This window comes from Kryptolebias marmoratus, linkage group LG18 (assembly GCF_001649575.2).
Source record: "Kryptolebias marmoratus isolate JLee-2015 linkage group LG18, ASM164957v2, whole genome shotgun sequence".
NCBI lineage: Eukaryota > Metazoa > Chordata > Actinopteri > Cyprinodontiformes > Rivulidae > Kryptolebias > Kryptolebias marmoratus.
In genome coordinates, this window is record NC_051447.1 from 4,371,514 (window position 1) to 4,398,417 (window position 26,904).

At 41.2% G+C, this 26,904-nt stretch overlaps 3 protein-coding genes across 8 annotated transcripts in view; all 3 read left to right on the top strand.

Moving 5' to 3' along the window:
* LOC108247555 (zinc finger protein 2 homolog) overlaps window positions 1-26,904 on the top strand; it is a 461,981-nt gene that overhangs the window by 184,670 nt on the left and 250,407 nt on the right. The gene's annotated exons all lie outside the window — the stretch shown is intronic.
* Window positions 3,543-9,127, top strand: gorab (golgin, rab6-interacting). Its single transcript, XM_017435813.3, has 5 exons — window positions 3,543-3,765; window positions 3,857-4,199; window positions 5,426-5,527; window positions 5,636-5,776; window positions 7,186-9,127. The coding sequence occupies exons 1-5, from the start codon at window positions 3,711-3,713 to the stop codon at window positions 7,571-7,573; spliced, it is 1,029 nt and encodes a 342-aa protein (XP_017291302.1). The 5' UTR covers window positions 3,543-3,710; the 3' UTR covers window positions 7,574-9,127.
* On the top strand, window positions 15,009-26,886 carry prrx1b (paired related homeobox 1b). 2 transcript variants are annotated; one of them, XM_037981272.1, is made up of 5 exons: window positions 15,009-15,625; window positions 19,715-19,890; window positions 23,805-23,986; window positions 24,415-24,498; window positions 26,716-26,886. In XM_037981272.1, the coding sequence occupies exons 1-5, from the start codon at window positions 15,391-15,393 to the stop codon at window positions 26,846-26,848; spliced, it is 810 nt and encodes a 269-aa protein (XP_037837200.1). In that variant the 5' UTR covers window positions 15,009-15,390; the 3' UTR covers window positions 26,849-26,886. The 2 variants fall into 2 exon arrangements, with proteins under 2 accessions (XP_037837200.1, XP_017291312.1); XM_017435823.3 differs by lacking the exon at window positions 24,415-24,498 and having other exon boundaries at window positions 15,012-15,625.

Sequence of the window (26,904 nt, forward strand, 5' to 3'; positions counted from 1 at the left end):
AGGTCAGCAGCAAACTGTCTGCAGATGGCAGGACGGGAAATCAGGGATGAGTTTGGATCAGCAGCCAAGGAGGAAGAGGTGATTTGGTTGGGATGAAGGCGAAGGGTCAGCTTTTATTCTGCATACAGATGTTTGAAAAACAGCAATTAGCCAGCAGTTCCTGCAGCTCCCAGCTCGGAGCCACGCTGACCCCTAATCATCCTGAATCTCTTCCAGGCTCCGACTCTCTGATGCTCGTCACTGCAGAACGAATGTTTATGTTTCGTGGCACTTCCTGTTAGACTGAATGAGCATCACGAGTTGGGAGTCTGCAAGATGGACGTGCACACTTACTGCACGTGTTCAGTCTTGCACTATTTTCTTTCTTATTTATTAAATGGAGCCAACTGTATCTGGAAGTCCACATAACGATCATCAGTGTTACGAGTAACACAAACGTGCTTCTTATTACAGTATAATAATCATAATATTATTCTTTCCAAAGGTTTATAGAGATCAGATTTATTTGCTGAGTTTAACTTTTAGCCCTGCAGATTTAAAAAGACTTCAGCTGAGGTGGTTCAGGGTCTGATTAATCAGATTAATTAAAAAGTTAATGTGTTCAGAGATTATTTTCATTAAAATCCATCCAGTGGTTCACGAGTCTTGGAAGTTTTGTTTGTTTAGCAGTTTTGAGTTTATAATTTAGCTACAATTTTGTTTCCTCATTGAGTTATTGAGAGATTTAGTTGTTCGTTTTATTTTCCACTTATCATTGTTTCCTCAGCTGTCCTGGTTCTTCAGTGCCATTCACACCTGACCCAGTCTACTAATTAGACTCAGCTGTTCCAGATCAGTAATCACCCCTCCCCGTTCCAAACGAGCCTCTGCTTCTCTTGCTTTTCTTGTTTTGTTGAGAGATCTTAGATAAACAGAACTAATAAAGAGATTATGGTTGTTTAAGTACCCTGATCGAAGTCCATCCTGGTCCACGTTTCATTTGGGATGGTGGCAGGAAAGCACCAAAAAACTGCTCCCCAACCGACATGAACCAAAACAAGAAGAGGTGTTGTTTCCCTGTTGATTTTTGTGTTCTATGGTCTGTTTTTAGTTGTTGTTGCTGCCTCAGCAGCATCTTTCTTTAATAAAAGTGTTTCAACTTTTACGGCTGTTTTACTAAATGACAACACACATCGAAGCGCGGCCTGCCTTGCATGGCAGCAGGCGATAATAAAAGCTGAAAGACGTTCATGAAAATATAAAATGAAGAATATGCAATGGTTGAAAACATTAGGAACACATGATTATTTTTTTGTAAATTACTCTGAAAGTAAATTTTGAGATATTAGAAATGTATAAATGGCCTCAGATTAATGTCCAAAGGTGACATATTCTCATCACGCTGATCTGAAACACTGAGTTCAGTCGCCTCTGTAACCTCTTCTCTCCTATCAGGCCCTTTCAGAGGATTTATACACTTCCCTGACCTTTGACCCCTCTCTGCCTCCACAGGTCACCTCAGTAATGAGCCATGTGGCTCCGAGGCCGTCCCATCCTCTGCCGCCACGGCCCAAAGAGCTCCTCTGCCCGCCATCTGGACTCCATGCCTGCTCTGTCTCCACTCTGCCGGCGATTTATGCCCTTCTGAGGTGTTTTGCCTTTTAACTCGCACATAATTGGCCCCCAGATGCAAAAAAGATGTGGAGGCCAGTTTTTATTGGTTGCCAAGCAGAGGTCAGTGTTTTGGTATCACTTTGTCTCCTGTGTGCAGCCGAGGCAAACACTCACTCCGTCTGTATCTGGAAGGATCTCTGAGAGGAATAAAAACCCTCCGTAGGGTCACACAGAGTGGTGAGGCTGGAAATAATTGGAGATGTGATGTTTCTGCTGAAAGGAAGAAAATCAAGTCAACTGCATTCAGATAGTTTTTCATGTCCTGTTTCCAATCACCTCCTGAAAGATTCACAAGTCATGCTGTCAGTCTCTGTGAGTTAATGGGTGATATTCAAAGGAAAAACACATGACAGAAAAACTTAACAGCTTCATTTCTAAGCTTAGGAAATATCATTTCAGAGAGAACAATCTCTACAGCTGAAGGTAATTTTAGGTCTTATCAAGAAAGCGTGAATAGATTTACTTTGTCACAGCTGATGAAACTGAAAGGCCTAGCATTTGTTAAAAGAATGCTTATCACCCACCACCTTTCATGCCAGAATTTTAAACTAAAATCAGCTTGTGTTGAGAAACAAAGGAGCTGTAGCAGCATCAGTCAGATCTTAATGTGCCATTTTATGCAGTCTGTTATCAGAGACCTGCAGAGATAAGCAGGAAAAGTACAGGTTAAATAAGAAGAAACAAGCATTCTTTAAACGTTTGCATATCACCTGCCGCCTTGCTTGCCAAAGTTTTAAACAAAGTTTGATCTGTGAGTGCTCAGAGTATGAGTTGGGTGTGATTCTCAGCTACTACCACACCAGATTTTAGCTCCCTGTTAAAAAAGTGACTGAGTTGGAGCTGTTTTTGTGTTGGCTAATGCCAATTAGCTGTGGTAGCCATCTTGAATGAGGCTAACTCCAAAAGATAATCTGTTGTAGATGTTCCTTTAAGAGTTTCAGTAAAAGCTGAAGAAACGGCTAAATTCAACCCAACAAATTCCAAACAATCTTTATTATATATCTCAAATCTGTGGTTTTAAGCCCCATTCGGACGTCAGGGTGTCACCTCCTCCACGTTTTAAAGTTAATTTCACGCAGTTTTCACATGAAGTGGTTCTTTAATTAACCTCTGACCCCTCTGACCCTCAGGCAGCCCGTTAAAGAGCTGAACAAGGCATCAAGACTGATGTTAACACTCTGAATCATTTGTCAGCTTCAACTCATGTTTTTATTACTGAAATGGACAGATTATAAAGCTTATTGTAACAAAGAATGTGTGTTGAGAAGTTTGCTGTTTTAAATAATTTAATTTAATACTCAGGAATTAAAACACAAAAACACTTAAAAGTGAACCTTAATTCTGCTCTCACGTTCTCAACAATAAGGCTAAAAGAAGTAAATATACTAATAAGAACATATTTAACATTATAACAACACATTTAACAATATAAATAATTTTAGTTCATGCACATAAATGCTCATAAGAGCAATTTGTAACCTATGGACATTACTATAGTTTTAAGGATACAGACGTTTTGTATATATATATATACAAAACGTCTGTATCCTTATAAAAAAGGAATAATTTCAACAAAACTTTGTTAAATGTTAGTATTTTTACTATAGTTATATAAATCAGATTATGAATTGTTTAAAGGTAAATTTAGTAAACATACAGTTTAACTTCATTGAGATTTAGGGATTAATTCTTAAGAAAGACTTGATTTAAACAATAACCAGTTAAGTTATTTATTTTTCCTAAATTCAATATAAATAATATTTTAGCAAAAGTACTAACTAAGAGCACAATAAAGATGTAGAAACAGGAACATATTTACAATAATCTGTATTTTCTGGATGTTTTTTTAAAATTATTTTTAGTCAGGCGGAAGCCGGGACTACTACCTGACCGGTCCTGTTGGGGAACTTTACGTGGCACTGATAAACAAACATGGCGGAAGAGTTTGAGCGGCTTGTAAGGTTTTCAATGGAAATCTGACGATATTAATCAGAATATTTCCTCCATGTGTGGCTGTTGATGTTCCGTTTGGACCAGTTCGGGTGTCCGGTTCCAGAATGAGCGGCTGGGCGGGTTTTTCTGACGCGGAACTGCGGAGAATCCAGCAGAAAGGTAACAAACTGTTAATCCGAACGGATTTGGTTTCTGTCCAAAGAAATACAACCGTGTTCACGAGCACGTTTTTACATATTTTAATGTCCAGACTCGGCTGGACCAGCCGCCGCAGTCCGCGGGCGGAAGCCGCCTCCGTCAGGCCGGAGTCGGCAGCAGTTACAGCGGGAGAGAGCCCTGCAGTTAGCCGGGTCTCACAGCCTCCCAGCGGGGCAACAGCTCAGCAAGCCCCCACCGAAGGAAGAACTGGAGCCCGTAGTCCGGTCAGGAGCTCCGGGTGTCGGGCTGGAGGCTCCAGCTGCAGCCCGGTCAGGAGCTCCAGGTGTCGGGCTGGAGGTGCAGCAGAGACCCGCTGACATGGAGCCAAATGAAAACCATCATCCAGAGGAAACAAGTTTGGAGGTTAAAGAGCTGGAGAAACAAGAGGTGGAACTGTTAGTATGATTTATTTTTATTATTTTTAATAATATGATAAAAACCTTTGGTTTGTTATTTGCTACTATTATGAGCTTATTTTCTGTGGATACACACTTTAAATGAATGCATCTATAAATCTGTTTCCTCCTCTGACTCCTAAAACCTGAAGAGCCAGTTCAGGATGATGTGGCATTTAAACCATTTAAACTGGTTTTCTGACATCTGCTTGTTTTTGATTTTCTTTTGGTACAGAATAAAAAGACAAAAGTGTGACTCCAGGAGAGGCTGATGATGATCAGAATGAGTTTATGAAGTCCAAATCTGTGCAACTAGCATCTTGTCTGTCTGAAATCAGCTTTAAGGCATGTAACAGACTAATGGTAATGAAAAATTTAAATCTTTGCAGAGTTTTGCACAAAATGGACAGCGTTTGTACATGAAAATAAACACAGACTCAATACACTTCAGTCTCTCTGTTCTGACTCTTATCTTAACGTCTATCTTGTGTTTACAAGGACGATGTGCAGCCTGACCTCTCTGTTAATCACCTCACTACAGCAGACAGATTTCTTCCTATCTGTGACCAAATGCTGCTGAGCTGAGCTTCAGATTCCAGCTTCTGGATCAGCAGTTTGATAAAGTGCTATTTGACTAAAGCCATCTTTAATTCACAATCTGCAAGTCTTAGACTCTTCAGACTTGGACCAAATATTTCTTGTCCAGGTTTAAAGAGTCAACAGTGGCCCCCACACTAACACATGTAGTGAAATAACCCTTTATCTTGTGTCGTTTGGTCACAGATGGGAAGAAATCTGCCTGCTGTAGTGAGGCTGATAACAGAGAGGTCAGGCTGCTCATCATCCTTGTAAACACAAGATAGATGAGTCTGAAATTTGTGTTTTTATTTTCATCTAATAACTCAGAACTCAGCAAACATTTAGGTTTTTCTTTGCCATTAGTTTGTTAACTGCTCTGTAACTGAGTTCAGACAGACAGGATGCTTGTTGCACAGATTTGGACTTCATAAACTCGTTATGATCTAATCCATCATGCAGTCCTGATTTAAAACCCCCGAGTCATCCTTTTTGTCTTTGTTTTCCTTCCAAGCAACCAGACTTTCCTGTGTTTTATTTCATTGGTTGGAAATCTGGAAATCAGGCCTAAAGGTGCTGCTAAACTCAGTCAGTTCAGCAGCTATTTGTTTATCTCTTTAAAGTTAGGGAATGTTTTTGTGTCACCACAGGCGAGAAAAGACCCGCCTGGAGCAGCTGCAGCAGGAGCAAAAACTGATCGAAGAGAGAAACAAACGCAAAAAGGCTCTGCTGACCAAAACCATTGCTGAGAAGTAAGAACGGGATGCTAACTTGTCATAGTCACAACAGATGGAAACGATCCCTGAAGCTAAGGCCGAAGCGAAACCTGGTTTCACATAAAGCTTTGGTGTCCTCTGCAGATCCAAACAGACTCAGGCTGAGGCCGTGAAGCTAAAGAGGATCCAGAAGGAGCTGCAGGCCCTTGATGACATGGTGTCGAACGATATCGGCATCCTGAGGGGGAAGATAGAGCAGGCCAGCTGGGACTACACGGCTGCCAGGTGAGGAAACCATCTCTCCTGTGATTTCTGCTCAATACGTGTTATTACTGCTCCGCAGACTGTAGGTGTCTTTTCTAGGGGACATTTTTAAATCTCAGGGGCCACATGCTGTAGATCTACTACTTCATCCCCCACAGAGAACTGGGACGCTTGAACGTGAACGTGCAAAATGCAGGCTGGGGCAAAGTGACGTTTCCTCACCTCTTCTGGGTTTCAGTTGTACTTCAAAAATATTCAAACTTACTGTCTGATCAGACGATCAGACTGCGGTTCTGTTTGGACTCTGAGTTCTCTGTAAAATTTTAATTAAACCGTAGCTGTTGTCTTCGTATAAACTCCTCCTGAGCCTAAATCCTGCTGCTGAAATAAAACCAAACTTTGTTTTTTGTAATAGGGTGATATGCATTCCGTCATGGAATGCTGGTTTTAATTTCTGTTTTCCTCTAAAATAAGAGTTAAATTCCTCTTTCAGACTGAGAGACATTTGTTTTCCGTGACTTTTTATTAACCGTCTATCACTCCGAGCAGCTCGCTGCATACGAGACATAAAATCTTTCTGTGAGCTCCTCTTCATCACGCTGACCTCTGACCCCTGGAGCTCTCCTGGTTCTGTGAGCTTTATTTATGATTTATTATTGAAGAACCTGCTGCGCAGCTGATGCCTTCAGCTCTGAAAGGCTACAAACGGCGCCCCCTGCAGCTGTGATGAAGCTGCTGAAGTCCTCCACAAAACCTCTTTTTAACTCTTTCAGGTCTGATGAAATGTTCATTCTTCTCCCTTTCAGACCTGAAATAACAACTGGACGATTTTTATTTTTCACCAAAGTTTGGTTCTTTGATTTTTAAAAACAGAGTTTGTTGGTTCAGACAGTGTAAACTGATCCAGGAACTCAGACTCTGACCATGCGTTTGTTTCTGTTTTCTGTGAGATTTCAGATGTTTGTGTAACGAGGAGTCTGCCTTCACGCTTGTTACAGCTTGGATATGATTACAGTGATTAAACCAGCTGCTGCTTTTCTCCGTGAAAAAAAAAAAAATGTGTTTTTTATTCTGATATTTCAAAAAACCACGTCAGGGGTTGGTTTTATACTTTTAACATTTCTTCATTTAACAACAGTCAAAAAGGTGTTTTAGTTGATTAAAAGAAGCCACGTTTTCAAATGTAAACTAGAGAAATTACACTTTCTGTGACAATGAGCATGAATGCTCAGAAGGTTTCATACCCGGATTTATCTGTTAGAGCAGCGGTTTTACTCTCTCAGAGGTTTGTTAAACTTTGAGAGAAAATGGGTGATATCGTCTCAGCATTTATACAAACTATTCTTAGATCAAATAAATCTGAAGAAACCTGACTTGTAAATTATAAAAATGCTCGTTTAAAGACTGTTCTTCTCCGTGTTTCACCGCAGGAAGCGCTACGAGAAGGCCGAGGCCGAGTACGTGACGGCCAAGCTGGACCTGCACAAGAAGACGGAGGTGAAGGAGCAGCTGACGGAGCATCTCTGCGCCATCATCCAGCAGAACGAGCTGCGAAAGGCCCACAAGCTGGAGGAGCTGATGCAGCAGCTGCAGCTTCAGGCCACAGAGGAGGAGGAGGAGAGGAGGAAGAGCTGCGCAGAGACACAGAGGAGTGGGAAGGAAGGGGACGATTCTGTGGAGGGGGCGGAGCAATCAGTCGAAGGGTGTAGAGTCACCGAAAAGGAGGAGAAGGAGAGAGGAGGAAACCTCCAGGAGACGACGGTCGAGTCGCTGAAAACGTTAGAAAACTGTGGTGAGGCTGAAACTGTGTCCTCCTGACGCTCAGGGAGCAAAACTCTGATCCATAGAACAAAGCAATTCGTCTTTAGGCTTTCATAAATCACTGACGGAGAAGGACATGTCCATGTCCTATGTCCAGTATCCACGTCCCACGACCACATCCCGCGCAGACATGAGCTTCCAGAAATGAAGCGGGCATCAAGGAACCAAAAGAGGCGTGGAGCAGACCGACATCTTTGTCAAAACCTTTTTTTTCTCCTCCTCTGAAATGAATCTGTTCTACGGTGGTTTGGTTCTAAAATCCCGGGGCTGGGTGGTCGCAGAAAGTCTCAAATTTTAAACTAAACCCAAAGTTGCAGTGAGTCATCATCGGTCTTCCCTCTGTAATAAATCTGTTGCTTGTTGTTTAATCCAGGACCGGCTGCTCACACAGACCAGATATCACTTCAGTCCAAAGCCGGCTCACCGTTTCACACGTGGACAGTTCTCCTCTGGTTCTACCTCAGCGTCGGGGGGGTCGGCTTCGAACCCCCGAGGTCTGAGGCGTCCGGTGAAACAGCCCACTGATGCACTGATGTGATAAAACTCTCCATCTCTGGGCTTCAGAACTTTGGTTAAAGTTCTTGCTGTGCGTTCTGAGAGGAAACTAAAGTTCTGCTTCAGTCGTGTTCACAGGTTTAAAGTTTAACTCTGTAAATTAAACTTCTTTTTCATCACCTTTCCTCAGTGACAACAAAAGAAAAGCTCAGTCCGGCTGTTCTACTTTATCTCGTCATCAAAAAGAACATGAACATGTTTAGAAATGAACCAGCCGTGAGGCTCGTTAAGGCTGCTGAACATTTTGACTGGTTCTTCTTCTGTTTCCGTTTGCTGCTCCTGCAGAGTTTAAACGGGTGACTGAACTGAGCTTTTAGATCGTTTTTATACAATCATGGGTTACATTTGGTGATTTTATTTAGGTTATACACTTCACACTTCCTCAGTTTATATTTTAAACATAGGTATTTTATCAAGACACAAGGCTCTCGAGGAAATCCAGAACCATCACAAACGTTTTGGAGACTTCCCCGTGAAAACGGGCCGTACGTCGTCTCCTGTAGTCGCCACCCGGTGAGGTTCTGCTTTGACATGATTACAGATTCCTGCTGGACCTCAGAGAGGAAAGCTGACGGATGTCAGGTTCTTTTTTGGCATCAGAACCAAAGTTTAATTGTTTGAGGTTTAATCCTGAAAGGTTTAAACCGACACTTGGTGCTTGTGGACTTGCCGTCTTCCTTCAGAACGGGCTTTTAGATCGTGTTCCTGATCTCTGAGCTGAGGCTCGGTCCTGTTTACTTCCTGGAAGCGGTGCGTTTCATGCGTTAATCTGGTTCTGTTCTGCTGACTGACGGCTCAGAGAGGAGCTTGTTAGCAGGAGGTGGGCTCGTGTTTCACAGGGTTGGTTCTGGTTCTGTCAGGCCTTTTCTCGCTGTTCCTGATACTTTTTAAAGCTTTTTATTTATGACAGAAATTGTCTGTAAAACACTAAAAAGTCGAGCTCATTAGTTTGTTCTGGAGCTTCTTTAAATCTGAAATAAAGTGTTACCTTCAGGATGTGTCTGCGTGTCTTCATGGTGGAACCGGGTTCTGCAGAACCGACGCCGGCGGCCTCTGAAGGAATTTACGCTCCGACCACTTTGTGTCGCGTTAAAGTGCTGTGGGATTTTACAGCGCTGCGGCTCCGTCTGGCCGTCTGTAAAGCAACTCCTTTAATTAGTTTGGAGGCCGACCGGGTCAGTGCCTGATGACCTTTAACCCCCCACTCATCGAATCGGGTCAAACAGAACCTCGAGTCGTTTCATTTGGAGCGCTGAGCTTCAGTGACTCCGTTAAAACTTTCTGCTTTTCTGCCTGATCGTTCCTCTAAATTCTGTAGCAATAAAACCTGAATGAAATCATTTTAGATTGTAATAAAGTCCTGGAGCAGAGCTCGCTAACATCATTTAGTTTTATTCATTTATTTATTTCAGTTTAGAATATTTCAAAATAAAACCCTTAAAGGACATTTCTAATGAATTTCACTGAGATTAATCTTCTGATTATTTTTATATTCAGTTCTAACAGTTATTTGATCCCAGCAACTTAAAATATTAAATCAACTTAAATAAATAAAACAAAAGGAGAAAATCTAATTAAAATTATTCAGAGCGGTAAGTGAATTCTTTGGTTAAAAACCTGTAAAATAAAAATAAAATAACTGAAAAGTGAATTTAAAAACTTGGACCTTTTTCTTGAGCTGATTTACCTGTGTCATGTGACCGGAGGAACTAATTACATTTACAGGACGTCAAACGTAAATTAAAAAATTAAGAACTAAATAAGATCAGGACCGGGCTTCTGTGTTGATTATTTTTATATTTATCATAAAAACAATAAAATCTTTTGTTTCCTGATGAGCTGGACTTTAAAAAACATGAAGGGAATTTAATTTTTTCATTAGTTTTGATGATTCAGTTGAATTTGTCCCTCTGTTATTTCCGAACATGAACTGGATTTATGTTTTTAATAAATTTAAACAAGTTTTAGGAAAAACGGCTGGGAAATAAAAACAGTTTTTGCTCCAGTCCTTTAGGGGAGAGAATGTGTGTGCGCGTGCAGACTTCAGAGAGCTGCAGAGCGTTTGTAAAGTAAAGAGGGATTTATGTGGCGCTGCGTCCTTCGACAGGTCGAGGAAAAAAAACTGAAACCTGAGAAGCTTAAAAAAAATCATAAAACACAAAAAGAACTTTTCCTGAAAACCTCGAACATCTGGACGAGCCGAACTTCACCTCCACATCAGCTGAACCCGGAGACAAACTTCATCCTGTTCCTGAGTCAAACTTCAGCTCAACGAGACAAAACAAAATCTGCTTTTTAAATTCAAAATAATGAAAAACTATTTCAGACTGAAAGTAAAACATTGAAACATATTAAAAAAATAATAAAATCTTATTGTCAGAATAAATGAGACTGATCCTGGTTTGAACCTGAGAGTCCGTGGAACCCTGGAGAACCCTGCAGAACCCCTGTCGGACCCGAGCCCTGTTCGGAGCGTTTTGATAAGGAGAATAATTGCAGCCGGCGGTTCTGTAAACTCTGCATGTCGCTGTAATCAGGAGCAGATTTGCTGTTTTTAAATGTTGGAACGCCACAAGCTGTTTACAGTCTCTGCAGAGCGACAAACGAAACAATAAAATGTTAATAAACATGTTGACACTCAGTTTATCTGACAGCTGCAGAACATCAGGAAATTATTGCTGCATGCAGAAAAAACAAAACATTGAGACGAAGAAATCTGTTGCTTTTAAACCCGTCGAGAAGGAAGTCAAATAGTTAATTTAATTAAACAATTAAAGGTTCTGAATCTAAAGACGTGGCCCCTGAGCGCCTCGGTTTGGCTCCAAACAAACATAAAAATCAAGAGTTTACTCGTGAATTTTCAGGAAGGCTAAAGCAGTCTGTTCTGACTCTTTCTTATAGGAGATTACCACAGAAGGTGTCTCTGTTTTTGACTGAAATAAACATTTCTTTGCTGGGTTTGTGAGGTCAAAGGTCACGCTGAGAAAGGTGTCAGCTCACAGGCCTCAAAAAGAACCTTTCCTCAAATAAAACTCTTCTGATGTGAATCCTTCAATGATCCATGAATGTGCAACAAATGTTGGCTTCACTTTGTCCTGCAGAGCAGAGAGAGACGATGTTCAAGAAACGCTTCAGTCTGGGGCCCTTCGGTCCCAAAAACTGAATAAAAATGGCCGATTTTAGGGAGGTTTATCTGCATGATGAGCAGAAATAACAGGTGATGATGGAAAGAATCAGAAATGATTCAGTTATGTTGATCGTTGTGCTGCGAGGTAAAGCAGTCGAAAGTCCTGAAAGCTGTTCGGCCCGTGTGTGTGTGTGTTTGTGTTTGTGCTCGTGGATGAGAAAGCCCGGGTCCAGCGGCTGTAATCAGTCGGAGCGTGTCTGCAGGCTGTGGTTCCTGCAGGATGGAAGGAGTCAACAAGCCGGGCCATTTACTACCAATTAGGGAAATTAAACAGGACAGGGGGGTGGGGGTGGAGGGTGGGGGGGACACAGTGCTGCACCAATCAGCTCCAGGGGTCACCGGACGGCAGCGGCGGCAGGATGGCGGCTTGGGGCCCCTCCTCGGGGCCAGCCCTGCAGAAATAAAACAGAGTCATCTGCAGCTTTTATTTTGGAGGGCTCTGATTGACAGGAGGTGGTAATAACTGACATTAATGTCAGCCTTCAAAGTAAAACCGTGCTTCAGCAGCGGGCCTGAACATAAAGACGAGATATGAGTCCAGCAACAGGAAAGTCCCATCATTTCAAAGGTGAAAAGATTCAAATAACAAAAAAAAAAAACATTTTAAAACCCGAAGCTATAATCCTAAAGCATCATGTATTCACACAGTTAACACATTAATTTTTAGTCTTTTTGTTGCACAGCTCAACTGAAATCTTAATTTTTTTCTGACTCATTAAGGCCTCGATTTGTTTTTGTTTGTTTTTTTTCCAAACAGTGATTTAAGGGAAGAAACTGAAACCTTCAGGCTCCATTAAAATAAAAACTAGCTTTCTCCTCGTTAACATTTAAAGTTCGACCTCAGAGGCTTGGTGGGTTTTTGTGGCTTCACCTTGGAGCTGCCCCCCTCCTGTTGGACCTGAACCAACTCCCCACCATCGCAGCTCCTAATTATCCCCATCCAGAAACTTTAAGACCTTGTTGTTTGGCTGCTGAAGCTTCATCAGGTTAAATCAGGGCTTTAAATCCAGCCAAATGTTTTTGAGTTTCAGATTTAAAAAAAAATCATTCAGTTGTTGGTAAAAATGGCTTCTGAAAGGTTTTGCAGAGTTTACATGAAGAAAGTGTTGCGTTACAGGTAAAAATGGATAAAAATAGACTCCAGCTGTAGTTTTGTTGCATCCATTCTTTAGGCCTGAAGTGTTTCAGGTTTTATAGGTTTCTGATTAATCTGCTTTTAGATTTGATCAAAAGTTAAAGAAAACAGCAGGAGCAAGACTGAAATAACTTTATGCTTTTTTATGGATTTAAATGTTTTCTTTTGGAAGCAGACTGATTTAAACTGATTTCTCTTTAAACAAACTGTTTTTTTTAACAATATAAAACATTAATATGATTATTCTAGTTTCGTTTTTTTGAATCCGGAGCACATCGGGGCTGCAGGATGCTGCTTTCCTCCCCCAGATGTTTGGAGAAAACTTTCACATGAAGTCCTGAACAAAGCCTGGAGGAGAACTCTGAGACATGGGGAGGCCGTTTTTTTTTTTGTTTTTTTTTTCTGTTTTTATTCCCGAGCTGGCACCAGAATGGACTTGTAGGCAGGAAAAGAGAATCTGGGGGGAAAACTAATGATGAAAAAGTCTACTCGATCCCTGCGCCTTCATTAAATCCGTGGAAAGAAGGAGGCGAGCACATCTGGATTCAATCTGCGCCTCTTTGATGGCATCAAGTGTTCTTTTTTCCCAGATCTGTTGGGGAGGAGGGGGGAGGCGATGGGATGTCTGTGGCAACTCGGAGCTCCAAGTAGACTCCTGCCATCTGACCCCCCCTCCCAACATCACCTCCACTTCTTCATCCCTCCGTCTGTTCAAAGGAAAACTCTGAGGAGTGAGGCAGAAGTTTCTGCTTTCTGCAAAACTAACGAAGTCCAATGAAAACCGAAGAACTCGTTTTATAAATCTGACTGAAAGCTTTTCTTCTTCTTGTTTTCACTGATCTAAGATCAGAACTTCCTCTCCTCCCGCTCCGATTGGTCCAGACTCTGGGAAGTACCTGAGAGGCCCTGATTCTGACAGGAAACACACACACCTGAGGACATTCAGCTGAGAGCTGATTGGCTGATGAACAGAAATCCTCCATGAGCTCATCAGTCCGCTTCCAGACAACCCATTTCCAAAAAGGATTTCAAGACAACTTTACTGTAAAGCTTCACAATAGTTCATGTTTGCACCACCTGAACAATATCACTAAAATTAGACACTGCTCCGTGTATTTATACTGTTTTAACTCTTTATTATCTGGGCATCCAAAAACTCTTTAAAAAGTCTTCAGTTGATCCAAAAATGCTGCTGCCAGAGTTCTGATGAGAGTTAGGAGGAGAGATCAGATTTCTCCAGTTTTAGCTTCTCTCCATTGGCTCCCTGTCAGATTCAGAAGAGAATTTAAAATCTTCCTCCTAACATCCAAAGCTCCCAACAACCATGCTCCATCTGATATTAAAGATCTTATTGTTCCATATTTTCCTAACAGAGCACTCTGCTCTCAGACTGCAGGTTTACTTGTGGTTCCTAGAGGTTCTAAAAGTAGAACAGGAGGCAGAGCTTGTCTGCTTTTAAGACTTTCCTAAGACATCCTGAGTCTGGATAGGAGACGGTGAGAAAGTGAAGGTTTAAAGTGCCTCCAGGCTGCACAGGAAGTCCTACAGCAGCTGAACACCAGAGCACAAAGCAAGGTCCGTAAAGACATGGATGAGGTAGAACCTGACAGTCCTGCACAGAGTCCTGACCTCGACCCAACAGAACAGCTTTAGAATGAATCAGAGCAGAGACTGAAAGCCTTCTGTCCAACATCAGGGTCTAAAGAATAGTCCAAAACGCCCATAAACTCTTCTCGACCTGTGGAAAGCCTTCCCAGATGAACTAAAGCTGTTATAGAAGCAGAGTGGGCCAACATCAGATTAAACCCTGAGGATTAAGAGTGAGATGAACTCAAGTTCATATGAAGGGAGGCGAGTGGTAAAATTTGGTAAAATTTTGGTAAAATAGTGTATATAGTTCTGTAGTTCTACGGTTCTATAGTTCTATGGTTCTATAGTTCTACGGTTCTATAGTTCTATGGTTCTATAGTTATGTAGTTCTACGGTTCTATAGTTCTATGGTTCTATAGTTCTACGGTTCTATAGTTCTATGGTTCTATAGTTATATAGTTCTACGGTTCTATAGTTCTATGGTTCTACGGTTCTATAGTTCTATGGTTCTACGGTTCTATGGTTCTATGATGTGTTCAGGATGAAGTTTCTTGTAGTTTACAGTGAGTTTAGCTATAATTTGAATCTTCAGTGACAGAAGAAAGAAACAACCAGAGCTCATGTTTTAGTTTAAAGTGTTTGTGTGCATGTGTGTGTGTGTGCGCGCGTGTGTGTGTGTGGAGTGTGTGTGTGTGNCGTTAACACCCTTACTCTAAGTTAAAGTGAGAACACACACCTGACTGATGGAACAGTTCTGCTGATTGGTTTCATTAGGAGATGATTTCAGGGCTCCTCCCTTCAGGCTGATGGTGCTGCTGCTGTGTGTGTGTGTGTGTGCGCGCGCGCGTGTGTGTGTGAAACGTCACACATTAAGGTATTGCCACGTAATTGCGGGGCTCCTATTAGCAGCGTGTGTGTGACAGAGGGGGGCGGGGCCGTCCTGCCTCCTTCTGCTCCCCTCAGACCTCCGCGCGCACTCGGAGCTCGCGCAGCTGGTCACCATCATCATCCTCAGCAGCAGCAGCAACAGCCGCGGCTCGGAACCCGGAGACAACTTTCTTCTTCTTCTTCTTCTTCTTCTTCTTCTTCTTCTTCTTGTTCTGAGACGCTGTGAAGAACCTCCTCAGAGTTCCGGAGCAGCAGAACTCCGCGGAGGTTCCTGACGCGCTCCGCCGGATGGATCGGAGGTCCCGGCTTTGATCGGAACCTGGTTCGAGCCCTCCGTGGCTGGTCTGGATGCGAACACGCCCTCGTACTTGGTTCTGGGGACGCGGCTCGTGCGTCCTGCACGCGCGGATCTACTTCTTCTGATTCCCGTCGTCCTCCTCGCCGCGCCGCGTTTGCGTCATGACTTCCAGCTACGCGCATGTAATGGACAGGCAAGCCACGATACCGAACCCCATCACATCGAACTTGGAGCAGCTGCAGGCCAAGAAGAACTTCTCCGTCAGCCACCTGTTGGACCTGGAGGAGGCCGGGGAGATGGTCGGCACGCAGGCCGACGAGAGCGTCGGGGAGGCCGGGAGGAGCCTGCTGGAGTCCCCGGGGCTGACCAGCGGGAGCGACACCACCCAGCAGGAGAGTAAGTCAGGCCGAACCGAGTCTGGACTGGGCCCACAGTGGTTCTACTTCTTATTTCGAGTTTGTCTTACAAGCCTGAGTCCGAACAACTGGATCAAAACAGAATGCGATGATTTAAAACCATCAGACAGCCAGGTTTTATTCGCAGTGGAGCATATTTATAAAAATAAGGTCATGTTGAATCTGACACATCTGCAGAAAGGAACAGAAACATCTGGAGGAGCTTTTAGTGACTAATGAGGTTAATTAATAACAGCTCAGTGAGAGGTTCAACAGCCTGATGTCCGGGGAACAATTTCAAAATAAAGTTCCTCACCTTTAAAAATCCCATCACCTGCAGATCGTAATGTCACCTCTGAGGTCAAAGGTCAAGGCTGGATGTTGGTGGTTCTGGTTCGGTTCTGCTCAGGAACACTTCCACAGATCATTGTCTGTAAACACAAATGCTGCTTAAAGCTCTATCAGGCAAAGAAGGAGCCAGATGTGGACAGTTGTGTCTTCAACTGTTCCGTTAAAGACGCCGTCTTTAAGACTTCATTTAACAAATCTGATAAAAGAGGAAAAACTTTGAACAAACTTTAACAAATAAACCAAATCACTTCACTTTTTACACAGAAGAGTCCTGATTTCAAACCTTTTATTTAATATATTTTAAATCATTTTATAATATTTAAAATAATAACGTAAACCCATATTTTAAAATATATAATTGAAATTTTTAATTTAAAATCTTAGATGATATTTTTATGCATTTCAAAACAGAATTAAACATTTTTGTGCAGTTCTAAAATGTTTTAAAAGATTCTAAATGAAATTAATTTTATCTTAATTAATTATATCTTTAAATATATGGAAATATTCCCTTCTTCTGCTTTTTAAAATATGCTATATTTCCAGTAAATTATTTAAATGTTTTTATTTTAAACTTTCTGTGAAACACATTTAGAATAAATATAATTTAAAGATAGATTTAATCGAATTTTATTTTAAACTACATTTTAATTGTAATTCTTTTATGTTTGGATTTTAATACAAATGAAGATTTATTTAAGTATAAAATTAAAAATATGATTTTATATTACAAAGTAATATACAAAGTTTCTGATTAGATCTAAAGTTTGGAATTAAATTAAATAATGAATATAAATAATGTTTAAAGAATCCAACGCATTTATTTTATGTTTAAAATATTTTTTTACAAAAACAAACAGGTTCTGGTTCTTCTGTGACGTCATCGAAAGGCTCGTTTGTTTTCATTAAGCACCGCTGATGCGCGTGCACAGCGCGTGCGCAGCGCGTGAGTGACCCCCCCCATTGATTCCACCATGAAGGGTCCGCGCGCGGAGCAGAACCCTCCTCTTCATCGGCTCCTCGTGACGCTTCCGGTCCCACCTGGACACCAGGACACCTGGACACCTGGATACCGGGACAACCTGCTTTAACCTTCATCAGAGCGGGACAGGCCGCTCGCGCCTCCTCCTCTTCCTCCCTGACAGAAACCTTCATCTTCATGAGGTTTTGTTGTTGTGGTTCCGGAAGGGTTCGGGTCACGTGCTTTAATTTCCTGTCAGCTCATGATGAGCGCGCGCAGCTCGTGCTCTGATCATTGATTATTGATCCGGTTTGATTCATGGAGAGCAGCTCAGGAGGATCCAGATGTTTTCCACATCTGGGAGGCTGAGAACTGAAGTCTGCTCCAAAGTTTAAATTAAATTATCAATAAAAACAGAAATAAATTCAAAAAGGATTTGATCAAATACAGATTTTAGGAGAAATAAATGATGTTAAAAAATAAAAAATAAAAAAAATTTCTCTGGTTGGAGATGAATCAGAGGAAGGTTCTCCTGAAAAACTAAGAAATAAAAATAAACTGAAGATTAAAGTTTTTTTTTTTACAAAAAGTCACAAAATCTGCAAAAAAAAAAAAAAAAAATCAGAAACTAAAAGTCACTTCAATCCAAACTGTCATTAATTTATTTTTATTTATCTTTTGATTCTTTTATGGAATTTAGTCAACTTTAAGAGAGTAAATATTTTTATTTTAACGCCTCAATTTCATCATTAAAACAAATAGTTTATAAATTATAACTTTTTATCTAATAAAAGGTTTTTGATAACAACAAACTAAAACATTAAAGAATTAAAAAGTTAGATTTAACACTTTAATTAAAAACAACATTTAAACAATAAGACAATAAATAAATAAAATCAAACAAACCAGAAAATATTAAAATATAAAATTTATTAAAACAGAACAAAAGATTTTTTTTAAATCTAAAAAATGTTTAAAAGACAAACAAGTTAATAAAATTACAAAAAACTACAACATCTTTATTATAGTTCTTATTCTTAATTGATTTATTTATTGAACCAAAACAAATTATTGATAAAATGATTTCAAAATAAAAACAACTTTTTTCAGTCCTTCTGCTAATAAATAAAATCAAATAAATGTAGAAAATACTTAAATTTATTTGTTTTAAAACCTGCAGGTCAAAACAAAAACAGACTTTGGTTTTAATTTGTTTGTTTGTTTGTTTTCTGCCTTTAGCTAAAGGTCAAAGGTCAGATGGATTGACTGAGGTCATGTTTAAAAAACAACAAATTTAAGCTTTTTGATTTTGGTTCTTTGGTTCTTCGGTTCTGGATCTGTAAATGAGCTGACAGCAGAACCTTCAGAACCTCGATGAGACGAAAGTTTCAACTTTCAGGAGTTTTAGAAGTTTTCTGGCGTCACGTGTCGAACGGCTGAGATCAGACTCTGAGGGTGTGTGTATGTGTGTGTGAGGGTGTGTGTGTGTGAGACGTCGCTTCAGTTTATTTCGACTTCTCACGAAAGCCTGGAATCCTTCAAAGGAGTTTTGTGGATTAAACGAGAATCAAATCAGATCTGTAAGAAGTTATAGATACAGAACAAATAAATAAAACAGGTTTAGATTTCTGCCCTCCTCTAGAACACATTTATGTTTTATTTTATTAACCTTTTTGATTAAAACACAAACAAACAACTGAACATAAGTTCTTAAAGAAGGAGATTTAAAAGTGAGAAAGAATAAGTAAAAATAAATAAAATAAAAATCATCTGAATGTTTTTGTTTGCTTTAAAAGGAAAAACGATTTCAGATTTTTTTAATCAACACGTTCCGACTGAGTGAAGTATTTGTTGTTTGTTGTTTGTTTCTAGCCTGTATTTCTGGGTAAAAGTCTTGTTCTGTGGTTCTCAAACTGAATCATTCCTGCAGGGATTAAACTGAATGATTGTTTGTGTGTTTGTTAGTAAAAAGTTTATGCTTTTTTTAAACCTTTGTTTGTTTGCAGTTTGAGGGATTTCTTCCACAGACAGAAAGGTTTGGAGTTTTATTCTTAGAGAAATTAATTAATAAAAAAGAATTAATTTATTTTTATTTCTAACCAGCAGAAACAGGAGTTTCTTAACTCACAAATATCTGTCAGGTTTAAGTATTTTAGAGCAATAAAATGGATTATTTTTACATTTTTATAAATAAAAACTTTGAATTTGTTAAAAGTCAGTTTGGTGATTCAATGAAATATTTTTATAATAGTTACAGTATTTATAGTTTAAATAATAATTTAAACCAAAACTCTTCTGTTTCAGACAAATAATGTAGTTTTTGAGAGTAAGCTCAGAAATCTGTTTGTTAAAGTTTTATTATTATTTAGGTTGCTCCAATAAATGTTCCTGTGAACCCAAAGAACGACCCGAGCTCTAAACCCGGTCCTGTTTAGAGCTCTAAACCAGGTCCGTTTGGACTAGACCCGGTCCCATTTGGACTCTAGACTTGGTCCCGTTTGGACTCTAGACTCGGTCCCGTTTGGACCTCTAACCCAGAACTGCAGAGATGTTGCATTCTGAGAAAATATCAGTTTGTGACTCAAATGACAGTAAAGCTGCTAAATAAAATCCTTTTATTGTTTTTTATTCAACTGGAGTGAATATTTCTGTCAAATGGAGTTTCAGGAGTTTTCTAGTTTCTTAAAGGATCTTTAAACGCAGGGATGCTGGAACGTGTTGAACACCTTGATATTTCCTGTGTTTCTGATGATCTTTTGTTTTTTTCATCCTCTCCAGACGAGCAGATGAACACAGAGGAGAAGAAGAAGAGGAAGCAGCGCAGGAACAGGACCACCTTCAACAGCAGCCAGCTTCAGGCTCTGGAGCGGGTCTTCGAGAGGACGCACTACCCCGACGCCTTCGTCAGAGAGGACCTGGCCCGCCGGGTCAACCTCACCGAGGCCAGAGTCCAGGTACGGGCTTTTATTTTGGAAGGCTTTATCTGATGAAGTTCTTTTATTTTAACACTGAGGAATAAAAAGTGAAAAGTCTGAAAAGGTTTTGAGAAAAATGAGCTGAACAGAGGTTTAACTCCTCATGTTTCGAGACACCAGAGCAGGTTTTATTCTTTTAAAGGAGGACTGGATGTGATCAGAAAACTGGAAGTAATTTCCTCGGCAGTTTGCTGATAATGTTTCAGATAACCACACTGAGTCCAACAGGATGGATTTACGGCTCTGAGGACTGAATATGTTGGTGTTGTTTGAATTACACGATCATTTTAGCTCAGATTGTTCAGAATAATCAGTTTGTTGTATTAAAGGAATAATACGACCCATTAAAGTAACTAAATGCTGCAAATGAAATCCAACTTCACCACTTTATTCAAACTTTTACTGACTGCCGACTGGCCTAAATCTTTTTACTCTGACGCCATTTTAACTCTATTTCATGTGTTTTTAGGAAACACAATTTTTTTAACCCATCTCTGTTAGTGGGTACAAAGTTTCAAATAAAGATTATTTTTATATTTATACAACCAGGTTTAGTGGAACTAGTTTCATTTTTTTAAAGTGTAATCTTGTTTAATAAAGACACAAATTCTCCTTTGTCTTAAAACAGTCAAGCAGTTCATAAAAATATGATTCACCTTCTTCTAAAATGTTTTAAAATAAACTTTATGATTAAAGAAGAAAGGCCGGCTCAGTCCTTATCCTCTATCAGTAGTTTTATTTAATATTCCTAAATAATCCATCAGATTGGCTCAAACTGTCACAGATTGGCCAGTTAAAAATTGATCTCCAGGCCGGATAAAGTTCAGAAACTGCCTGTATCTGGCCCACGGGCCTTCGGTTTGACACAGTTTGCAGGAACGTAAAGTTTAGTTCTTTAATGTTAGATCAAAAGAAGTGTTTACGTGACATTTATGAGAACTTCAACTAAAAATCTAATCTTTTTCTGGAGCTTGCTGCCATTTGATTGGTGGAGAGTCTGTCGTCACGCTGCCGGTTCTGGTTCTGGTTCTGCTGGTCTGAAGGTCACAGAGTCAGGATGTGTTTTTGGGTCTGGAGATGCTGATCAGGACGCTCTCACGTCCCACAAACAAGCGATTCAATCAGTTTATTTAGTCTCTACTTTCTGAACCGAAGAACGTCGCCTCAGTGCATCAGGGAGCCGCTCAGCGTATCCTTCCGCTCAGACGGAGTTGTTGGGATCGTTTCAGCGAAGGTGTAACGAATGATGACGTGTTTCCAGGAAGGTTCTCTGGTTGTTGGAGGGGATGGTCATCTGTAGGTGAACCAGCCTCGGTACGATCAGTGGAAGGACTCGTGGAGCCGACACTGATGCAGCGTTTTTATTCCTGTTTCCTCCTTCATCTCCTTCATCTTCTTCATCCTCTTCATCCTCTTCACCTCGGAGCGCTGAGACTCAAACAGGAAGTTAATCCTCACTCAGGACACACGCACTCTCCTCTTTTACTATAAATGAATTTACAGATCCATCCTCGACCTTCTGCTTCTTATCTGTCACACAAACAAAGCAGCGGTTCTCAACCTGTGGGGCGCGGCCCCCTGAGGGGCTCCTGAGTTTTATTTTTCTGGTCTTGAAAAGGTTCGAGGTGGAGCTACGTTCACACTGCAGGTGATAAACTCAGATTTGTTTGCGTGGTCGTTCACTTTCGAGTTTAAATGTGACGCCATCAGACTCCAGAGTGAACTTCCTGCGGTGCTGAGGCGATGCGCAGAAGAAGACGTGATGCCACATGCCATGTTTACAGCAGGAAATATGGCTGCTGCACATGTCAGCGTGTGGATCGGTTCTGGAGATGTTGGTCCGGTGTTTCCATTTGACCTTTCAGACGGCTAACTGAAAGAGACCTGGGTCTGATTTTAAAAAAAAATAATTTCTGACATTCAGACTGTCATAAAAACATCTGATTTGGGCCACATCTGTTGTTAGGATCTTACCCGATCTTATTTACCTGCAGCATCGCCTCCATTCGATTAGAAGTTTATTTTTATCTTGTGCATTCATCTGTAGCATGAAACTTGTAGAAATGAAGATGAAATGGAATAAAAAGGGAGCTTTTCTTAAAGCAACGCATGTCGTCTCACAGTTTGAAACAAGGATGTGATCAGTTCAGAGCTCAGAGTCTGTGCCTTTGGGCCGTTCCTGCTGACAGTTTTGCTGCACAGAAACTTGGAGATTTTGAACATTTTTAAACCGTTTCAGCCTCCTCTCCTACAGCAGCCGGAGAGTTGCCGGAGAGTTTTTGGCTCCTGGAGAGGAGCTCTGCAGGCCAAATGTTCTTAGATGTGTCACATTTTCTGTTTGGCTTCAGGCCTGAACATGAGAACTTTGTCATACTTGGTCCTCAGGTTTCTGCACGTTATTTTAAGTCAAACGTAACTGCAGGCGCCACATAAGTCATCTGAAAATCCCTCTTCCACACTTTCTGCTCCTAAGCTGCACCTCGTGCAGGCCTCTCTGCCTTCTAAACAGATGATGATGATGGTGATGATGATGAGTCGGGGGGGGCTCCTGATGTTGTTCTTCGCTGTGAAATCAAATCCATTATTAGAAGCTGTGGGCGCTGGCAGGGCCTCGCTGCCCGCTGACGCACAGCCTCAGGAATGAGTCTCTTTTATCAAAGGATTTCTGCGTCGCTCTCTGCTCCACATTAATCACAGATGTGGAGCTTCGCTCGCGCCAACATCCCCATTTCCTCTTCCCCTCGCGCTCCTGCCCACAGAGCACATACTTTCAGTCAGTCGTGGTAAAAAGGAACGCAGATTTGTTGTAAAGCGTTTAGACAAACAGGAAGTGTTGTTTAATTACTCCTCGCGTCAGAAGATTTTTTCCCGAATTTTTCTCCTTATAGACGTTATTCTATATTTTATCAGTAATATTTTTATTATTAAATGTGCAGCAGAAGGTGAATTTATATGATACGAATCTGAAACCATTTAAAGTTTTTTGGAGGGTTTTTAGTCAGTGTCTTACTTGCGCTACCACCACACATAACTTCAACTCAATATCTGTAAAACTGAGCGTTACAGCCGACGTTGGCTAATTTCAGAAAATCCTGCAAACATTTCATCATGATTTTTAAAATTTATTTAGTTTAGTTTATGTCTTTGGAACTGTGCACAGTAACACCCCCCCCACACACACACACACACACACGGGGGCAGGATGAAGCCGGATTAAACCAACAGCTTCTTTCCAGTCAGACATAAAAACCAGAGAACGAGTGGTTCAAGGTCACGTCCTCAGTTGCCCTGCTTTCATCACTCACCACCTGTGGCTCATCCTTAATCAGCTGCCTGTTGCCAATTACCAGTCATTCCTTCCTGCTTACTGAATAAATATATATATATATATATATATATATATATATATATATATATATATATATATATATATATACTTCCTGGTCATCCTCAGTATTTATCAGGTCCTCTAATCTATTATTTCATGTGCCTCCCTCTTGTTGTTTATGTGGTTACAACAGAAGAGGACTAGATGCAATTGTTAAACTATTTTAGATTAAAAACACTGAACTATTCAGAACACCATGAGCTGCATGAGGATAAGAAACAGTTTAGTGACTCTTTTACCCATGAGGGATAATATTCAGCTGTTTCTCTGCAGAAAGGGAGCTTTGTAAAAGCAGCAACACTTTAAAAAAACATTAAAAAACCAAAAACCAAGCTTTTATCTCACTGTCATCAAATGAAATCAGTTGAAATGATGCATCAGTTCAGACACATTTATCCACTAAATGTAGCTGACCTTAATGAGTAATTTGTGTCTTTATGAGGCTTGTGTGTGTGTGTCGGTGTGTTTTCAGCCTGTTTATTCCTCGTCTCTCGCTCTTTTTCAGGTTTGGTTTCAGAACAGGAGAGCCAAGTTTCGCAGGAATGAACGAGCCATGCTGGCCAGCAAAAACGCCTCGCTGCTCAAGTCTTACTCAGGAGAAATGACCGCGGTAGAGCAGCCAATCGTGCCTCGTCCAGCACCGCGCCCGAATGACTACCTGTCCTGGGGCAGCGCCTCCCCCTACAGGTAGATCCCTCTGTCTGACTGCGCTGCTTCTGCACGGCACACTGAACCCAAATAATGAGTAACGGGTAAATGATTCAGTCAGAACCTGAAGGCTGGTCTGAAGGACTCGGCTCCTCAGACGGTGGAGGAAATGTCACATTTCTGTCACAGGGTTATAAAAACACCAGGCTGTTCTGAGCTGCAGAGATGCTTCGTGGCTTTCTTTAGCTCCTGTGGTGATGTTTGACGCTCCCGCCACTTGTTGGTGCGTGATCCATAATCAGGAGCAGAGTCTACATTTAGAAGCTGGAAGGTATAATTTGTGGGATGTTTGTCCTGAAGTTCAGAATCTCTGGAAACAAAATAATGTTTCCAGTAGTTTCATGTTGTTGTTTGAGCCTCCTGAATCCGATCGTTCCTTCACTTCAGTTCCTTTTGTTCTCCGACAGGAGTTGTTTAGGGCAAGGAAAGGTCACGGTTCGACACATTAACTGTTCTGAGGGAGAAGGAAAGAACCTAAATGCAGGCAGATGGTAAGAACCAAACAGCTTTTATTTAAGGAGGAATAAACGGTACAAAGCAAAAATCCACAACAAGCTAAATTTGGGTAAAATTAGGAGCAGATACTGAACCAAAACCACCGAACACAATGATCCGATTGAGAGTGGAGAAAACAAAATACTTAAAGGCCTAAATAACAGAATGGATCTCATGTGTGAATCATCAGCAAACTGGAACCTGGCAGCGAAATACTCCGCAAAACAAAACAGGAAGTAGAATTCAAAACTAGGAAACGGGACAAAGACTGAGTGAAGTCACAACTGGAGTAAGAAGAAAGTAACATTAAAACCTGAAGCAAACGAGATTTTAAACCGAAATAATCTCTTTAGTGTTTGATGGCGGCGTGTTCATAGACTTCTGGCTAAAAGGGGCGGAGTTATGGCGTCAAACCGTATCGATGCACAAGATCCTGCAGCTTTACAAGATCTGTTAACCCTCAGAGTATGTGCTGTTAATGACTCTCAGATACTACCACACGTTAGCTTAGCATCTGTAAACCTGACTGCCTGATGTTGATTAGCTGCGGCAGCCATCTTGAACTGGGTTGGCCCCAGAGACGTGATTCCTTTGACTTCCTCTGAAATCCAGATATTTTACTGACAGAGGCAGACAAAAAAACAAACAGAAACTGACATTATTAACTTTTTTTTAGAATCAAACTATTTCAGTGTGATTCTTATTTTAAATCATCTGTAGTAGAACCTGTTTTTTGGGTCAGTTCTGAAATCGTGGAACAAACCTGTCCTTGGAAACAACGAGCCGTCAGAGATCAGATGAATGTTCATCATTTTCACGTCTCTCAGCAGGAAAGCTTGAAGTGAGTTTTCAATAACTACGTTAACTCCCCTATCTTGTTTGGTTCGGTTTCATTTCCTGCTCCTTCATACCTGAATTCTTATCTGCTTTGATCCTCCTGAGGTCAGGTCCGAGCTTCAAACACTGGGCCAGAACCGGAACAATCCCTCCGTTTTCCTTCACGTCAACAGATCCCAACAGAGAGAAACTATACGTCCTCTTGTTGCCATTTGCCAAAGTGTTAAAAATAGTCCCTAACATGAGCTCTATGTTGACTTTTCTCTAAAAATAAATCCCTGATTTACAGCCGGGGCAGCTCAGAACCAGGAAATCAGTTTGTATTTTAGGACAAATCAGAGTCGGTTTTCTGGCTAAAAAGATGCAGAATGTTTTTTGAATTTACTCTAAAATTATTGCAGCTAAAAATTAAAATTCAGGGTTTTTTTAATAAAATTTTTGGTCCTGAACATTGTAGAGTTTTCCTTTTTTCTCCTAAACTAAACATTTTATTTTATAACAAATCTTTAGAGGAACAATTAAAATCTTGTGGGTTTGTAAAAGTCCAGTTTTCTGTTTTTCTGACTTTTATTATTTAATCATCCTGTCTGTCAGGACGATGGGGGCGGAGCCAGAGCCCTCCTGACCAGGTGATAACGTGAAAACAAACCGTATTAAATCCACCGTCGACCCCGTGACTCCCCCTCTGTTACACCACATCAGATAAAGAACCCGGAGCTCCACTCAGCAACATTTCTGTGACTCTGGTTACACGGCTCATGATTTACGGTTGTCCTCTGGTGGGACCTGTCAGACCTGCGCTCAGACTCGGTCTGTCGGGCCGACCCAGAGCTGCAGAACTCAGACGTGATGCTCAAACGGCTGGTGAGCCGGTGCAGATGGTGGAGGAGCTCAGGGACATCTCAGGGACGTTTCAGGGACTTCTCAGGACATGTCGGCGGTCTCTGAAAGTCCTCATCTTATCGTTGACCTGCAGCTTTAACACCAGAATCTCCTGGTTCTCCTGGTGGAGTTCTTCTGCTCAGACAGAACCGGGTTCTGCTCCTCACACACTTTACCTTCAGTGTTTGAGGCACGCTGCTCCTGACCTTTGACCCCTCCCTGTGACCTGTCAGCGGTTCTGTTGTTGTTGGGCTCTCTGCCTTTCAGATGAACAGACTCAAAGTTCGGCCTTAAAGGGGTAGTTCAGATCTTTTTAAAGAGAGGTGGCTGTTTAAGTTTGTTTCTAAAAGCACAAATATGAGCGTTGTTTCTGAATAAGAACTGGATTTAATTTGAGTCATGTCATTTGATCTGAATTTACTTTCAGCCCAAGATGTAACACAGAAAGTTGGTTTTGTTAGCTTGCTAACCTTTCTTCCCCTCTTGTTTCTCAGCGCCATGGCCACCTACCCCCCCACCTGCTCCAACACCAACACGTCCCAGGGAATGAACATGGCCAACAGCATCGCCAACCTGCGGCTCAAAGCCAAGGAGTACAGCTTGAACCAGGTGCCCACGGTCAACTGAGGGGAGGCGGGATGTGGGGGGGGTTGATCCAGATTGGGCGGGGGTGGGGGTGGGCT

Bases quoted from the DNA above. Each gene is read 5' to 3' on its own strand.
- prrx1b (XM_037981272.1), top strand. From the start codon at position 15,391: ATGACTTCCAGCTACGCGCATGTAATGGACAGGCAAGCCACGATACCG. The intron at 15,626-19,714 runs GTAAGTCAGGCC...CATCCTCTCCAG, and splicing joins CGACACCACCCAGCAGGAGA to ACGAGCAGATGAACACAGAG. The intron at 19,891-23,804 runs GTACGGGCTTTT...GCTCTTTTTCAG, and splicing joins TCACCGAGGCCAGAGTCCAG to GTTTGGTTTCAGAACAGGAG.
- gorab (XM_017435813.3), top strand. From the start codon at position 3,711: ATGAGCGGCTGGGCGGGTTTTTCTGACGCGGAACTGCGGAGAATCCAG. The intron at 3,766-3,856 runs GTAACAAACTGT...TTTAATGTCCAG, and splicing joins GCGGAGAATCCAGCAGAAAG to ACTCGGCTGGACCAGCCGCC. The intron at 4,200-5,425 runs GTTAGTATGATT...GTGTCACCACAG, and splicing joins GAGAAACAAGAGGTGGAACT to GCGAGAAAAGACCCGCCTGG.